Genomic DNA, 18304 nt, shown 5'->3' with positions numbered 1-18304 from the left:
GAATTAATGACCTCCAAACCTTCCTATCATTAACAGCCTTGCTCAGGTCTTGCAAAGTGAAGGCCATGGCTTCCTTTATTGAGTCAATATATGGTAGGCTCTTGTCTGTGTGAACAGATTTTTGTAGGGAATACTGCTACATTTAAGTACATGTAACACACACTATAAGAACCCCGTGGCACAGAGTGGTAAGCTGCAGAACTGCAGTCCAAGCTCTGCTCACGACCTGAGTTCGATCCCAACCGAAGTTGGCTTCAGGTAGCCGGCTCAAGGTTGACTCAGCCTTCCATCCTTCCGCAGTTGGTAAAATGAGTACTCAGCTTGCTGGGGGTAAAGGGAAGATGACTGGGGAAGGCACTGGCAAACCACCCCATAAACAAAGTCTGCCTAGTAAACGTCGGGATGTGACGTCACCCCATGGGTCAGGAATGACCCGGTGCTTGCACAGAGGACCTTTACCTTTTTAACACACACTCCTGCAGCTACCCAGTTGTGAATGAGTTCATCTTTCAAAACAGCACAAAAAACTCTTCTGTGGCTTCAGACACACAAGAAGTAGTGATAAAACTTTCACATTCATCAGAACTTTTCCTCAGATTTATTGTTAAGAAAAGAAGCCAAAGGCCAGCATAATGGTAGGAGTGAGAATTTATGGGGGTGGTAGGGGGAAGGGAAGAAATGTTGCTAATGATATACAGGTTAAGCATCCCTTATGCAAAAATCCAAAATGCTCCAAAATCCAAAACTTTTTGAGCACCAACATGATGCCACAAGTGATATAGTGACACCTTCACTTTCTGATGGTTCAATGTACACAAACTTTGTTTCATGCACAAAATTATTTAAAATATTGTATAAAATTACCTTCAGGCTATGTGTATAAGGTGTATATAAAACAAAAATGAATTTTGTGTTTAGACTTGGGTTCCATCCCCAAGCTATCTAGTTATGTTTATGCAAGTACACCAAAATCTGGAAAAATCCAAAATCCGAAACACATCTGGCCCCAAACACTTCGGATAAGGGATACTCATCATGTATAGAAGTAGGACTATCATCACATGAATGATACTTCACTACATCCCAGTAGGAAATATGACATAGAGATTGCAATTATATCAAATGGAAGACAGCAGTCTAAAAGCGCCAGACACACACACAATGGCCAGATCTCACTGTAGAAGTCAGTAAGTGGTGAATTTTACCACCATGTTCTCTCCATCAGACACAACATATTCCCCAGCACCTGAAACAAGAGGACAGACATGATGAGAAAATGTTGACTGCATGGACAATGACGTGGTCAATCCTAATTTTCTACCTTTGTGCCAAGCTTTTTCTCTAGGCTACCAGTCCACCCGTCCCCACATGCCCATTCGTCAATGGCTAACTGCTCTTTCCCCTTCACTTTCCATTCAGACCTCCAATTCTGCAAACTAGCATTGCCCATTCCACCCTGTTCTGCACATCTCATATCCCACTCCATTCCAACCTCTCATCCAGCCTTCACTCCTTGTCTTCTTTTATCCTCCCATCCCAAACCCCTGTCTACCTCACCTTTGCTCAAGGGAGTTTCCCCACTGAAGAGCTGCCAGTACGTCCGCTTGCTGTTGTCCGCCACCAGGCCTCGCACGGAGGTGATGTATGGGCCCCAGGTACTGTTTGCATAGGTGAATCTGATGCAAGAGAAATTTCCAGAAACTCTCCATTACCATGCAGGGAATAAGCAGCTACAGGTTCCTCACACACACACACACACACCTGCACCCCTCCTAAGATGCAAGGCATCCACAATGGCCACTTCTTTATAATACTCATGAATTTTTCATATTTTGGAAGCAAAAAACCTATTACAGATAGAGTTTGCCTATACTTTCCCATAAGAAACAAAACTCCCAAGGACGACAATACATTGTTCAGATCATGTATTTGTCACACTGACTGACTGAATTAAACAATCTGCAGGGTGCAGTCTGCATGACCAGCAACTTTGAGTCACTTCAGGGAGAAGTCTCAAAGTAAGAAATCAAAAACTCCTCAGAATTAAAGGAGACTTTTGTGCTCTGGATTTCCTTGAAAGGTGAGAGTGAAGAACCAGAAACAGCCCAACATGTTTTGGTGCCTGAAGTAGAAGATCCAAATGATGCATCCATAGAGCAGACAATCAGTTAAATAGTTGACAGCGTGCTTCCTTTTAATGGTACACCAACATCAGTGATCTGTGATAAGCAGATTGCCTAAAGGAAAAGCAGGCCCTTCAAAAAGTTCTTAACTTCCAATTTCCCTTACCCTACTGGATGCACTGAGTATCTGGATTAGTGGCAACTCTAGAGAAAATGGAGGTAATCGAATGCAAATGCCAGATTAAATATGTCTCATTTTCTAAGAAGCAGTAAATCTGAACCTTATGGACCCAGGATCAACCCTCACCAGCCGCCCTTCAATAACCAAATGCTGCAGTCACTCTGAAACAAGGTTCTAGGGGAGGGAAGTGAAAACCAGGCAAATTTAGTAGAAAAACAAAAAGTTAAACTATTTTGCCCATACATTTCTAAATTTAGGCATATCGTAAAATTCTTGACTATTGAAATCCATAGGAGAGACAGGTTCATATGTTCCAGGAAGTGGATATTTTCCTGTGCAGGAGGCTTGATTTTTTAAAAAAACATTTGGGGGCTACAAATGGGTAGGTAGGGGGAATAAACAGACTAACCACCTCCTAGCAAGCAGAAAAAGCACTGTTTCTCCCAGCCACTAAAGTGAGTGAACTTTTTAAGCTAAAGTGAAGATTTTTTTGGCCAGAACAAACAAAGCCCTTTCTGCAGCCCATCAGGCGCCAGCGTTCTAGGCAGTAAATTGGGGAGAGGGTTAATTTCCCTCCTGTAAACTGGAGAAATATTCCCCAGGTGAAACCCTGTACAGTACTATGCAAGGCTTATTCTCATATCCACGCTCAAAGGAACGCTGGCCTTGAAGACCAAGATGGTACCTGAATCTCTTTGGGTCCTTTTCCTGAGCAGCCTCCATAACTCCAAGAAAGACTGAGCCCTTTGGGACAAAGACTTCAGTGGAATCCGTGAAGGTGTTGCTCACACTGTCAGTGACCGTGTACTTGACTTTAAAACGGTTGCTGGACTGGTGCTGAGTGATGGATAGAATGGTTGGTAGAACAGCCAGGTTGAGATCATCTGTTTGAAAGGAAGAGAGTGACAATGAGATTATTCCAGGGTCAGTGTCATACTTTCCCCCACATACCAAGTCATATTGTTTTTTTATAACATTCATATATCCTGCCTTTCTCCAAACATAGTCAGGGCCAAAGGCGCTGAATGACACATCATTTAAAAATCAGGTAAATAAATACCGGTAAGCCAGGGTCTGCTCAAACTCCCCCTCATCTCCCATAAATAGTTCTTACAGCCATGCCAGACAACCCAAATGGTAGGTACCTGCCTCACCCCTTCCAGAACGCTGTTCCCTAGCATCAGGTAAGCAACAAAAAAGGCTATAACAGATGGTGTTGATGGGCAGACCCTACTAATAAATGTGCTGCCACATTTTGCACCCACTGAATTTTCAAAATAGACTTCAAGGGCAGTCCCATGCACAACATGTTACCGGAACCTACTGTAGCCTCAACATTACCATAGAATGGATCAGTATGGACAGATCAGATGTTGGCTAAAAGCAAGGTTAACTTCTGAACTAACTTTTTGGCAACCATATTTACCTGTTTTTCTAAGAGGAGTTCTAGATCTAACAGAACTCCTAAGCTTTTAATGGAGTCCTTCAATGAAAGTTGCATCCCATCCATAGTGGGAGAACAGCTCTCTTCAATGCAGGCATCACCTTCTTCTTATCTGGATTCCATTCCAAAATACACAATGTGACATGAGTCAGGACACAGGTGCCCGACCCAACTTGTTGTCACATGTAGCATCTCTATAGCTCAACTTGAAATAAGAGGGGCTTCAGGCTTCCTTTTGCCCGTGTTTTCTGGATGCAGATTTAGCCAGAATGTGGAAAATGCAGGCAAAACATGTGGAAATGTGTGGGGAGTGCGAGGGGACCTCTGACTGTCGGGAAAGGCATGCATAATCAAAAGGAAGCCCCAAAGCAGTCAGCACGGGTTAACATGAGGAAACAGCTCCGCATAAATGGCCACAGAATGAGGCAGCCAGAATGTTAAGGAGAAGAGAGCTCATAAGGAGAAGACTATTTCCCCAGTTTTATATCAATTATAGGAGGGAAGGCCCGATCTCGTCAGCCCGATCTCATCAGATCTTGGAAGCTAAGCAGGGTCAGCCTTGGTTAGTATTTGGATGGGAGACCACCAAGGAATACCCGGGTTGCTGTGCAGAGGAAGGCACTGGCAAACCACCTCTGTTAGTCTCTTGCCATGAAAACCCGAAAAAGGGGTCGCCATAAGTCGGCTGCGACTTGACGGCACTTTACACACACACACATCAATTATATTGGCTTCTAATTTGTTTTCAGTCCCATTTCAGTGTAAAGAGTCCTTCAGCCTTGGAACAGGGCATCTCAGGGACCACCCATACTGTAAGAACCCACCTGCACTTAAGACTGAGAGACGCTGGCCTTCTTTATGTGCCAGAAGGGAGAAGGTCTTTTCAGTTGTAGATCCCGAAGCTCTGGAATTCCCTGCCCTTCTAGAGCACAGTCAGCCCCCATAACAACTTTTCTGGAAACTTGTTAATGACCGTTCTTTCCCAGAAGGCCTTTGAAGAGGGCTGAATCCCTATGGGTCAATTTTAGTGCTTGGCATTTTTAGTTATGTGGCTTTTACTGACTTCTGGTTTATTACTGCTAAGATATTGGTGGGGGGAATGGCTGTATTACTATTATTTGTGGGGGGTTGGTCTGTTGGACTTTACCTCTGGTTGTTGTCAAATTTTATGCTGTGGATTGCTGTTTTTATGTTTTACTTTTTGCGTTTTAATCTTTAAAAAATATTATAAGATATCTAAGTACCAAGAAGAGCAGGCTATAAGTGAAGTAAAATAACCCTCATTCCTAAAATAATCTCCTGTACTCTGAAATGGGTGCCTGACGGGACCTCATGCTTTTGTATTAAGTCATTTAGGGAGAGAGACCATAGTCTAAGATCAACATGACTGGAGTAGAACAGAGGTTACCAGTCATGCCAGGCAGCATACCAGGAGCTCAAAGCTTTGTTACATCATGCCAGTGTGCTATACATCTAGTTACTCATTAGAAGGAGACTGTAGTCAACAGAAGCGTACATCACAATAAATGGGCCAGTCTTGATGCCACAACACTCTTTTTTGTTTATGTAGAAAAGCTACAGATAAAGTCTAGGTTTTGTTTATTATAATAGGTGAGTTCTGTTAATACTCTTAAACTTAAAATTAACGTGCATATATTCCTGATATCTTTGGGGTCAAATAACCCTTTTCTAAGAATTGTAAAATGTTACCTTTTCTCCCCCCCCCTCCTGGTTTGTGTTTAAGGTACTGTTTCCTCATATGTGAGTAACCTTTGCTCATGGAAGTACCCTCCTATACTCAACAGGGTATAGGAGGGCATTTCTGTGAACAAAAGTTCAGGATGTTGACTTGAGTGAGTTGTAGGGATGATATCACTCCAGTCTTGGCCCATTTACAGTGGATCCCAATCTGTCTCCAACCCCAATTCTAGGTGCTGACCTCTAAAGCCCTACATGGCTTGGGACAACCATACCCGAATGACTTCCTACTTCCTTACAAGCCTACTGACCTAAGGCAATCTTCTGAGGCCCTACTTCAGGTGCTCCCACCTTCTGAGATTAGACAAGTGGCAACCTGGGAGAGGGCCTTCTTGGTCATGGCACCGAAACTCTGGAACTCTCTCCTCAGAGAGGCTCAGATGTCTCCTGCTGCCATCTTCCATCAGAGGGTGAAGACTTCTTTGTTTCATCTGGAATTCCCTCAGTGATCCCTCCTTCTTGCCCTGTTTTAATTGTCTTATGTATGTATACTGTATTGTATAGTATTGAATGTGTATTTTAACTTGATTTTAATTGTTTTAATGGTGTGGTTTTTGTTTGGTTTTTAGGATGTGTTTTTATTACGTACGTTTTTAATTTGTTAGCCACCTTGGTGGCCCAGATGAGGGCAGAAAGATGAGGTATACATTTTATAAATAAATAAATATAATTCTTGTAAAGTTTTGCCACATACACTTTCAGGCATGTGTTGATAACATCAATGCTATACAACTTCAATCATACTCATATCAGAAACATGATTCTACACATGAGGCCTATGGTGATAAACCTCATTTTGGTTATAGGATTCAAAACCTGTTGAATCATTCAGACCCAGCTCTCTTAGTGAAGTTTCTTAGCCCATGAAAGTCCCTGAAGCCTAAGTGGGGGTACTATACTTACCTGTTTCTAAAGAGCAGTTGACTGTGCTCACATCAAGGTAGGTCCGATCCTGCAAGGAGGGAAGGAGTTGGGCAGCAACCATGGGGTGATCAAAAGTGCCTTTAGGTATCTCACTTACGACTTTGTTCAAAGTCTGGCTGCAGTTCCATGATCCAGGTGCAAGATACTCGCTGGCCACAGACAATGCCTTCAGGGAACAGAGAGGGAGTATACATGGGAAGAATCAAGTTTAACAACATAAATTAAAGTTGCCAACCTCCAGGTGTTAGCTGGAGTTCTCCCAGAATTACAACTGATCTCTAAACTAGAGATCAGTTCCCCTGGAGGAAACAACAGCTTCACAGGGTGGACTATCTGGTGTCACATCCCTGCTGAGCTCCCTCCCCTGCCCAAAGTCTGCCCTCCCAGGCACCACACCCAAATCGCCAGGAATTTCCCAAGCTGGAGTTGGCAACCTTAACATTCATGGACAACTGCAGCAGTTAAAAAAATAGAAAGAGGAAAAGGAATGAAGGAGGGAAAGAAGGGACAGTAAACAGAAGAGGTAGTTTGTTCACACAGTATAATTAATAATTAAATAATTACCCTGCTATGTAGAGAAGGCAATCTATGAATACTTTAATGAATACATAAATCACTTAGCAATTGAGATGTGTCATTTTCACATTCTATATAAGTCTGATTTCTGTCCAGTCGATGGTTGGACTCACAAAACTATCGCTCTGAAAGGTCAATGTTTGAATAATGAAGAATCACAAGACAGAGGTGTAAACAGTACAGAAAACATGCAGATTCTTATGACTGTGTTCATTAGAAACAGCAACTTAATACACTGAAGCTGGGTTTGGACTAGGGATGTCAGCCTCCAGGTGGGACCTGGGGCCCTAGAATTACAGCTCCTCTCCAGACTACTTGGATCTGGCAACTGTACCCACCCCTGCCAGTGGTCAGAGGGGACCTGGCAACCCTAGTTAGGACCCTGGTAAATTGTGTGCAGGCAACACAGAGAAACCATTAACTAGGGAAGGCTTTTCACCTCTTACAAAATATGAGAATATAGGAATTATGTTCTATTTCCTTTCAATGTCTGAGCAGGGTCTTTATTTATCAACACATTGTATTACCTGTATGCCCTAATGATGTGCTTTGACAGTCTCTTTCTCTGGCCTTTTATGCATGGGTAGTTTGCCTCGCAATCACCTTCAGTGGTCACTTTGCTCCCCCCACCCCGGTGTTTTCAGGATGTTGATTTGCCACAAATTTAAAGTCTGCCTCAATCCCAAATTGAAAGCCAGTCCTGTGCATAGTTATGCTCTGGGTTTTTTCTCCTGATGCCCATTCTGTGATTTCCTGATCAGTTTCACAGCAAGTGTTTTCAGACCTGGGGGATGGAACAGAGCCCGGCTGATTTCCCATCCTCCCCTTGTACGTGCCCTCCTATAGGCATGAAAGCTGTTTTTTTCATTTGTGAGTGCTAGATTAACAATGGAACGATGAAATGGAAATGACCATGCAAGTGTTTTTATGTTCTTATGACCCCTGCAATGGGATATCCAGAAACAAATTGGTTGGGGGGGGGTGTTTGTCTGGTTCCTTCTCTGCTTTGGCTGCTTTCATTCGTTAAAATGAAAGAATCCCATTGCAGGGCTGGAGACCTATTTCAAAAAAGTATACTACAGCCAATTACAAAGCAGCATTTTTGAGGGGAGGGACTCAGAAGCTTCACATTTTTGCTGGGGGTGCACAATTGATCACAAGGTACTCCTGGAATTTCTTGGGGCATTTTGAGAATTCGACTGCAAATACTGTGCAGTTAGAGAGCAGCAGATCCAGCGAAAACAGACCCTGCATAAAAGGCATCTGTCTGTCTCGGTGTGCACATGGAAAAACATTCAGCTCTTTTGATGCAGTGGTGCAGAATGGAAGTTGTATGGAGCCTGAATGCTATTCTCCAGTTCCATAACTGCTGTCACCTGCATAGCCTCCCCAGTGCTGTACAAGTTCCCGATCACTCCATCACTTCTTTTCTGCTTCAGGGTTATGTTCAGCAGCCACTGTATATTTGCTGTTATCACATTTGCCTCTGGTAATGTAGCATTATCTCTGGTCTGTATGCAGATCTGAGCAAGGACTGCTAGTGATGCTATGTCTGAATAGGAGAGTGAAAAAAATGCAGATGACACAAAGTTAGATTTCATCCTCTTCCAGTAGAATGCATGTCCCAGAGAAAGTGACAGTGGGAATCCCAAACATGACCGTTATAGGGAGAGGCACAGCAAAAGGTCACAGCTCACCATACACTGTTTCCCTAGATGTCAGCTAACCATCCTACAAGATACAAAGAGGCCTTAATACCACGGCCTGAAACATACATTTTTCTCTTCCTCGCCTTTTTGTTTTTAACATCCACCCTGATGAAGAGTTCCAGAGAACCTGAAAGCTTGCACAAGGTTATGTGTTATTCTCTTTGGTCTTAGTAAGAGATATTATATGGATTTTTCTGTTGGCCAATATGGCTACCTACTTTTTTGTCAGCAAAAGGAACCATCCCCATGTTTCACTAGACACTGACCACATCCTCTCTTGCCCCTGTCCCTAAGGACTAGGAAAGTCACTGACTGATTAAAGATAAAACATTCATATTTATATTCTGGGTCAAAGCACTTAGATCAGTCTTTAGTCTACCAAGACAAATGTTTCAGGTACACTGGCAAGTAAGGGAAAAAGTTAATAACTCTTCTACTGTAGTTAATTCATAGCATCAGATAATCAGAAATAACTGTTTCCAAAAATTGATACTGCATTTCTGATTATCATCACGAATAGATACTTTCCTTTCCTTTTATCCCTTAGAAGCTCCTTGATCCATTGATCTTGAGCAGCATATATCTAGTGTTGGAGGGATATAAGGACTGAAACAAATCTTGCCACTGACAATGTAGCCTTGGGGTCCCTATCACTTAGTAAAAAAGGCATTATGTCAGTCACAGAGGCATGGGATTTGTATATTAAAAGGGGGAAAATATAGTGCGATCGAAGTTCCTCGTAAAAGCGGCCTTCCAAAAGGGCATGGGCTAAGGAGTCAACAGAGCCAGAAGAGCAAGGGCAGATCCTGTCTGAGTATGGTATATTCAGAATTCTGCCCTGCATTACCATAGAAGGGTTAGCATTCAATCTAGCCAAGCAAAAAGCTCTACAGAGACGAGGAGTTGTTAGATAATATGTATAGGCAGGCAGACCACGTGGAGGGGGTATTCCGAAGAACTGGGATGAACAGACACGACGAGCACGAAAAGTAGTGCTGTTATAATCGAGCTCTTTAATGCGCTTTTTAATTTTGGCAAAAGCTTCAGTTTTCCCAAGATCTGATAACATATCCTGCGAGAAGCCCAGCAACGCCAGTTTCTCATCTAAGATTTTTTGCCATGAGGATTTAAAAGGGTCATGCTTCAGAGAAGCTAGGAACCCCTCAGTGCTAAAGCACAGTTTAAGGTGTAGTTTAAAGGCGGCCAACCACGCCCTAGCTTCAAGTGACATTTGGCCAAACTCGGAACGAAGAGTAACGCCAGCAACACATCGAGGGGCATTTAGGAGTTTTCGTAAGAACTGAAGCAGTGGACGATCTATAGATTCATTGATGACTGTAATCCAGATGGCAACACCAAAGAGGATAATTGGGGTAATTTTCAGGTTAAAAACCTGAATAGCCCCTGGAATATATTTGCCACCTTTGGTGTGAAAAAAATTGACAATACCACCAACCCCAGGTTTAATTTTGTTGGACACTGCTTTTTGATGGGCATTCCAATTTAGGTTATGGGAAAACAGAATGCCAAGGTAAACAAACTCCTTGACTTGGTCAACCTCAAAGCCATCTAATACCCAGCGAAAAAGAGGCATTTTTCTCCTCTACGAATAGATACTAATGAACCAATTATCAAAATCATTACCCACCTACAGAGAAATGGCCACCAAGGTAATACTTTTTTTGGTCTGGAGTGAATAGGTCTGCTGTCTTACTGACTGAGAAGCTGCCCTGAAGTTGACAGAGGGTGAGAACACACAAGCCGAGCTGGTAATAGTTGCTCAGGGAATTGCCAGTGGTCTCTGAGGAGAAACAACCAAACAGAAAAGCCATTAGTGTCAGCAACTTCCAGCCTGGATGGAATGAGGCAGAGGGAAGAAGTCTGTGGGAAAATAGATGGAACAAGGCTGATATGGGGAGACACTGAATATAGCCAAAGCAAAAAAGGTAGAGGATCAAAATGGGCAGAAGACAGAGTACTATGGCACAGGCTAGCCTGATCTCATCAGATCTCAGCTGCTAAGCAGGGTCAGCCCTGGATAGTATTTGGATGGGAGATCACCCAGGAATACCAGGGTCACAACGCAGTGGCAGGCAATGGCAAACCACCTCTGAATGTCTCTTAACAGTGACCTCGTAGGGTTTTCAAGGCAAGTCTGCTGCAACTTGATGGCACTTTATACACACACCAGAAGATGGAAGCAAAGCAAATAGGACTGATAAGTTGGAGCTTGTCCCTCCCCTGATATGGTGGGTCCCCATTCCTCACTGATGTTCTCCAGTTCCATCTCAAACTTCTTTTCCAAGAGCTGCACCAGATCAAGCGTGGTTCCTTTGGCAGACACTTTTCGGGGATCAGAGCAAGAAGCCTGGTGAGCCAAGGCATAGAGGGCTACAAGGCCTGAAGAGAAAGATTTTCCTGAAAAAGAGTACAAGAACAGGGATAAGTGGTGTCCAAAGTTGTCTGACTTCATGTCCTGTTTTTTTCATTGTCTATCTTTCTACATTTCCAACTGCTGGTCTGTCTTACTTCCTTCTCAAGACATATTCACACAATCAGCTTTTGTCTATTCAAGCTGCACTGATCTTCCTCAAATATGCAACTATGTGGGTAACAAAATAACAGAGTTATGCTGTATATTATCAGTAGCAACTATTGTTATCAATCCAATAAACATTTTATAATTTGCCTTGCTGCGTTTATGTAAAAATCGCACTACCAAGAGATACAGAGAAAGGAAGTTGCTAAAGTTCCTTTTTAAGAGTTCCTTTTTATGGGAAACAGGCTTTATTGAGAGTCAACTTTTGCTTGGTTACAGGGTGTAACTCAGGCTACTTTAGTTATGTAGAAGGATATAAATATAGCTGAAGTGAAATTTACCTTGGAGGTAATCAGGGGTCATCATTATTTACTAGAAACTGCAGATGTGGGGAAAAGTTGAGTTTATGTATTTGTGGGTCCACAAGAGGTACACAAGGTATGCTGGAATGGGCCAAGGGCAGACTGGGAGGAAACAAAAGCTGATGGGAATTTTACCCTTGTTAGAGGAAATGGATCGTTGAATATTAATGGAATCAGTGGCAGAAGCTAATTAAGGTTGCACGCACACAAAGAAAGACTCGCAGTCATTTCTCTTAGTAAAAATCACCTTTACTTACTAACTTCAGGGAAGGGTAACTTGGATTTAAAATAACAAATCTCTTACTACATTCTAAGTTTCCTACCACGTCCCAGAATGGGAGTCCTATAGCTTGCATCTTCACATGGTCAAATCTAAAGTCTAATAACGGTGGCTTCTTCTAGCTAAACAAAGAAAGAAGCTCCTAGTATGCAAATACTTTTACAACTGTCCTGTTTAACCAATGGCTACTTGACACATACTGTAGGTTACATCACATTTGATCTGGTCAGCTTGGTTACAAACAGTATAACCCTTGAGTGACTGAAATACAATGAAACTCGCTATCCAAAACCCAACAAAAGCCCTTGCCTTGCCCCACCACCACAAAGACAGGAGGGAAGGAGATAGAGTCAGCTAGCTCCATGCCTTACAAAGCACAGCTCAGATGGTAGCCTGATACAGCTCAGATGGGCCCAGGTACAGCTGTCTGCAAACTGCGCCCAGCTCTGCGGGGCTGCACAAATCTGTGCATGGCTCGTGCAGACCAAGCGTCACCCTCCCCCTGACCAGGTGTGGCTGACATGGACCAGGAGCCACCTTCCCCAGGCCATGAAGAACCCTTCTACCCTGGGCTGGACTGGCCCAAGTGGGGAGGGGGCTGGCCACTGCCCACCGAGAAATTATCCAGTGGCTATCATCGCCAATCCACCCGTGGGACAGTGTCTAGTCAGCTCCTAGATGGCAGCCCTGCTGGGAATCTTCCTTCCACTCTTTGAATTCCAAGGTGGAAGAAAGGGGTGGGATTTAAATACCCTGACCAGCACCACTTACCATTCTGCACCCTGTCTACTGCATCCTGGGCAATCCTCTGAAGTAGGATGTGCTTAGCGCTGTTGCTGTGGTCCGGAGCCAGCTGAAGAGCCAGCAAGACACTGGGGTTTGGAAGGGCTTCTGGAGCAGTGGCTGCTTGGACCATCTTGTTGAGCAGATAAGTCATCTGGGGGCGCTGTTCTTCACTCACAGCTAAACAGAAAAGGTCCATACTGAGAAATCACATGTGCCTAGCCTCTCCCTCCGCTTGAAAAGAAAATAGAAGGTTATTCCATAAGGTAATACATTACAAACTGTTGCCTAAAACCAGAATAAGGAAATTGTTGGAACTTCCTTTCTCTCAGTTGATGATTGAAGAGGGTCATCACACATTTGCCAGTACTTGGAAATCTGAAAATCCTAGGGTTGTCAGTTCTCGGTTGGGAAATACCTGGAGATTTGGGGGGTTGAGTCTGAGGAAGGCAGGGTTTGGGGAGGGGAGGGACTTCAGTGCCATAGAGTCCTCCTTCCAAAGTGGCCATTTTCTCCAGGTGAACTGATCTCTTTTGCCTGGAGATCAGTTTTAATCCCAGGAGATCTCCAGCCACCACCAGGAGGTGGTGGCCAACGCGCAAGCAAGTTACTAACAGCAAGCGTTGGTCCTTGAGGAAGGCTTTGATATAAGCCGAAACAGATGGTTACCGGACACCTGTCGAAAGAACCTGCAACACTCCTCTTGGACAAAGTGATGAGATACACATGCTACTATGCACAGTGTATTCCTTGAATAATCATAATTGTATTAATTTTTGCATTTTTTTTGTAATGGGCAAGTTTGCCTTTCTACAGAATTAACTATTTTCTTATGCAACAGTGGATATGATAAATTAATACCACTTGTATCTTTCGCATATCGTTGCTGTTTTTTGTTTGCCAAATTATTGTCAGCACGCTAACTTTAGTTTGCTATACCACCGGGAGGTTGGCAACCCTACATCTCCATCCTTGATCTAAGGATCCCAGTCTAGCCCCTAATCCATGCGAAAGTATGTGAAGTATTCTAGTATTTTGATTTATTGTGAATCTATCCATAAGACAGTTCTAGGAAGAAGCAGAACCTTTAATAAGAGCTTTCAAATAAACATGTGGCACAGCCTTGTTTCTAGGAACAGGCACTGTGCTCCCTGTTTATGGACCGCATAATGACATGTGGAAAAACCACCATTTTATTTCTATTTCCAGCTGATTAAGGGACAACAAAAAGTGGCCCAATGGGGGGAAATCTCTCTTTTGTAAAAAATGTTCTAGCCTGACAGGATCCTCCCCTGCACTTAGGGTTGCCAACTCCAGCTTGTGAAATTCCTGGAGATTTGGGAGCAGTCCTTGGGGAAGACAGAGTTTGGGCAGGGCAGGGAGCTCAGCGGGAATGTGATGCCATAGAACCCACCCATTGAAGCTGCATGGTATCAAGGAGGTAACATCAAGATGAAGAAATAGTGAAAGAAACTGTGCATTCTTCATAAAAGTCAGGAAATAAATGAGATCATTCTTGTCGTCTTATCCTTTTGGTGTGCACAAGGAGCACTGTAGCTGGGAAGAAACATTTACTAGTGACTGACAGGATAATTTTGGCTTTTCCATGGCTACAGGGCAAGGTTTCATCCAATGAAAAAAAATGTTACGCTAGAGCCACCAGGGGTAGGTTATCTCCCTGTACACAGTCGTTTTTACCGATTGTCTGTTTTACTGGTTCTAATCTATGTTTTATCATTCTATCGGCAGCTGTTCAGATTTTCTACCTTAGCAACTATTTCTAAATTTGTAATTTATGATAGCTTATTTTAACTGCAGTTGTAATCCACTTGTTAAGAATTTCCTCCGAAAAGGTAGGATTAAAATTAACAAATCTAGACCAATCCATTCATTGAACCTCTGTGCAATCCATATTTGCAACCATGCTTTTCTTGCAATAATTATTTCTGATTTATTACCAAAGGGATAAAATCAGATCTCATTATTTCGCTTCTATTTCTTCTTCTTACTATAATTACTCTAAATTCAATTACTCGTTTTTATCTTCAAAGACAATTGCTGATATTGGACATTTACCGATAGCAAACAAAAACACTCTTACATATTGTTTCAGATTATTGCCTAAAATACAAAAGGAAGGCCAAACATCAGCGATCAAATATAGTATATACATAATGGTTCAAATGTTAACCATCTACTCCAATTGGCCTGAATATTTTTCTTTTTTTTAAAATCAATCATTATCATGTCCATTAAAATATTGCATAATGATATTCTCTATTTATGCAATCTTTTAATAACTAATACCCATAATCAACAGATTGAAAACAAGGGGTGAATAACATACTTGAAGCAGTAATGTTTTACCTCCTTGTGTCTAGTAGAGTTCTAGGAATGGAGATTTCTGTATTGATAAATTGCTATTATCAAATAACTTTTCAAGTAAACATGAGTCAGAGATAGAGGGTTCCAGCCTTAAAACTCTGTACTTTACTTTTGATGTCCTGAACCAGAAGTAAGGCATTCTGCACTTGCTCAGAAACAGTCTTTTCTCCAGAAAAAATCACTTCATATGACATGGTCTGCAAAGACTAGAAATGGTTTATGAAACTCATTCCAGAGTTTATCACTGAGGCCTGACTCAAATTAAATACAGAAGTCATTTCTTCAATTAATGTAGCTGTGAAAGAGGCCTGATAATATAGAATGAGCTGGAAAATATGTTCTGTGAGACCCAAAGGTGGGTGTGCAAACCTATAGAACAGCTAATAACTATTTTATTACTTCTTTGTAGAAGAGGAATGCCAGTTGCCCTGGAAAGAAGCCTAGTTTGGTCTACTCATATGAATCAACAGGTGAAGCTTTTCACTGCAAGGAGACAAACATTATTAGCAGCTAATTGCAGCTGATCAAAACTGATTAATCACTTTTCTACCCAATGGGGACCTAAAGGGGTTTACAACATAATTCTCCTCTCTTCCATTTTATCTTCACAATAGTAGCCCTGTGAGGTAGGTTAGACTGAGTGTAACTGACTGCCCATAGCAGAGAGGGATTTAAACCTGGGTCTATACATTATGCCTCACTGCCACAAGTAAAAGACCACTTTAGAGTTAGCAAACTTGGGCCCCATCAGGAGATGAGTTTGTGTGGAACAGCTGGAGGGAGAGAGAGGCTGTTGAGGAGAAAGGGATACTAGCCTGCAGGTGGGACCTGGGAATCCCCTGGAATTACAACTCATCTCCAGACTACAGAGATCAGTTCCCCTGGAGAGAATGGCTGCTTTGGAGGCTGGACTCTATGGCATTGTACCCTACTGAGGTCCCTGTCCTCATCCCCAAATCTCCAGGAGTTTCCCAACCTGGATCTGGCAATCATATATCCCCTGCCAGTGGTTGGGGGGACCTGGCAAACCTATGGGAACCTTAAGGAAGAGTGGAGAGCAGACGAACCTTTGAAACAGATGTGAAGCATGACAGGGAGCTGTGAAAAAATGAGAGAGGTCTGGCACAATCAGAGTGGACCCCTGTAGTGTTTCATAAGACAGCTGTAAGGCAGCCACTTCAGATAAAGGATATTTAGAAACCCTTCTCCATTATGACCTGTTGACCTGAATTCAAAGAATAATGCCCAGGCTTTTTGTGACTCACCGCAACCAAAGCAGCATTGTGTTTGGATGAGTAGCAGGAACAGGAATCCCAGCATAATCCTCATCATTGCTCAGAAACAGCCTTTACCACCTGGCTTCTCTTGGGTTCTCCTGGGTTGTGACCAGGGCAGCCAAGTACTGAGCAATCACAGAGAGAAAGGGATGTTCTGATGCTCTGCCCCTTTCTCCTCCCCTGGCCTGTTCCTTCCTTGTAGTAAGAAGCAGACATTGAGCAATATCAAGTAGTGTGCATGTGGATCTCTGCCCAGCAGGAAAGGACAGATTGAGAGATCTTTGATTGTAAGGTTTGCCTCTTGCTAGGGTTGCCAGGAGAAAAATGCCCTGTCCCTTTAACAGAGGCTTCACTTGTGGAAATGAGCAGTTAATGCTTTTCATGGCATGGAAGTAAATAACATCATCTGGTAAATAAGCCTCTATTAAAGGGACAAGACATTTTTATCCAGGCAGTTGGGAACCCTACATCTTGCACTCAGAACCAATGATTCTCCCAGCTACTGCTTGTGTGATTCTGATCAAGCCATTCAGAAGTCTTGTGCTAGGGAGTTTTGTCTGCCAAGGGCAGTAGCGTGTATTTCTGCAATAGTTGGGCTTGCTTGGTATTTAATTGGGTCAGTGACTATGGGGAGGGTTAACCTGTTCATTTGGGCCATCCCAACAACCCAAGCTGCTTCCTTCAGAGGGATGAAAAGATGTTGGTTCCATATAGCTTCTCCTCTTCAGGAAGGGCAAACAAAGTTGCGGGGAGGCAATTTTGAGTAGGAAAATGTCTGAGGACAGAAAGGGTTAAGTATCTTCTTGTTATTCCTGAAATCAAACTGAGTGCATCCTCAATTGCAGTAAAGCTAAGAGAAGAAAAGAAAACCTGCCCTTCATGCATCATGGCTTCTATCTCCCATGCCATGCCTTGTTTGGCGCTTAATGTCAACAGGACTTGCTTCCTTGTAAACACTGCAGCCTCAGTATTTGCATAGCACTTCTTGGTAAGTGCTCAGAGTGTGTCAAACAGATTAATATTGCTATTTTATAACAAGATCTAACATAGACCTTACTGGAGAATCCCATTACCACAGTAGAATATACAGCTCTTGCATCTTTATCCTTTGGGGCAAGCCAAGATCTTTTTTCGGCCTCGGTTTTTCAGTAAACTTATGTTTACGATCTGCCACTGCTCCATTTGCAGTTTCTTACAATATGTAGACTTCAGCTTTATATTATGGCCAACCACCCCCACCTTTTGCTCAACATACAACTTGAAGAAGAGCTCTAGCAATAAAAGGTATTATCTTTCTGTTGCTTTTGGTGTTCTTTATGAGTAAGATTCTTGCTGAAACTCTTGTAAACTGCAAATGATGCCACATTAACATGACATGCTCAAAGCGAATCCATAATAAAAACCTAGTTTGAATGCTTTTGAAATTCAGTCCTTTGCATTGTGCACTTCCAGTATACGGTAAGCATTTCAGAGGGACATAGGAGTCCACTGAAGCAAGAATGAAATGGACTAACAAGTGTATTGTGGCATAAGTTTTTGTGGACTCCTATCCATCAGATGCGGAGTCTAGACCTCAAAAATGTATGCCACAATCAATCTGCTGGTGTTTAATGTTCTACAAGACTTATTTTCACTATAGTTGTGAAGTTGCTTGTCATTTCCTTTCTGCTTTGGGAAGAAGAGTCCTCTCATTGCTCACCACTCATGTGAAACATGCCTGGAAATACTTCTATGGTAAAAGATAGCAGAAGTGTGGTTTCCCATGGGAAAGACCCTAATTTGCAAAGAAGGAGAAATTCCATGAGATCTCTTTTCTTAATTCATTGCAGCATTGCAATGGCGAAAGACTCAGGTGGTGAGATTCTCCCTTCTGTGCAGCTCTTAAAGGCATGGGGACCCCCTTTAGGTGAAGAGTATAACCTTCACAATGTTTCTTAATAGGTAAATGGCTTACTGTGGCCCT

The 18304-nt window shown here is 42.7% G+C and overlaps 2 protein-coding genes across 2 annotated transcripts in view; both read right to left on the bottom strand.

Moving 5' to 3' along the window:
• Positions 1 to 18304, bottom strand: part of CDK2AP2 (cyclin dependent kinase 2 associated protein 2) — a 207992-nt gene that overhangs the window by 85451 nt on the left and 104237 nt on the right. The window lies entirely within an intron of this gene.
• Positions 1175 to 16393, bottom strand: LOC130479407 (transcobalamin-1-like). Its single transcript, XM_056851806.1, has 9 exons — positions 16330 to 16393; positions 12668 to 12859; positions 10984 to 11133; positions 10364 to 10516; positions 8383 to 8558; positions 6410 to 6596; positions 2990 to 3188; positions 1558 to 1676; positions 1175 to 1246 (listed from the first exon to the last, which is right to left on the bottom strand). The coding sequence occupies exons 1-9, from the start codon at positions 16391 to 16393 to the stop codon at positions 1185 to 1187; spliced, it is 1302 nt and encodes a 433-aa protein (XP_056707784.1). The 3' UTR covers positions 1175 to 1184.

The sequence above is a fragment of the Euleptes europaea genome, chromosome 6 (genome assembly GCF_029931775.1).
Source record: "Euleptes europaea isolate rEulEur1 chromosome 6, rEulEur1.hap1, whole genome shotgun sequence".
NCBI classification, from domain to species: Eukaryota; Metazoa; Chordata; class Lepidosauria; order Squamata; family Sphaerodactylidae; genus Euleptes; species Euleptes europaea.
Note: the sequence above shows the minus strand (reverse complement) of the source record. Positions and strands in the feature narration are given on the sequence as shown.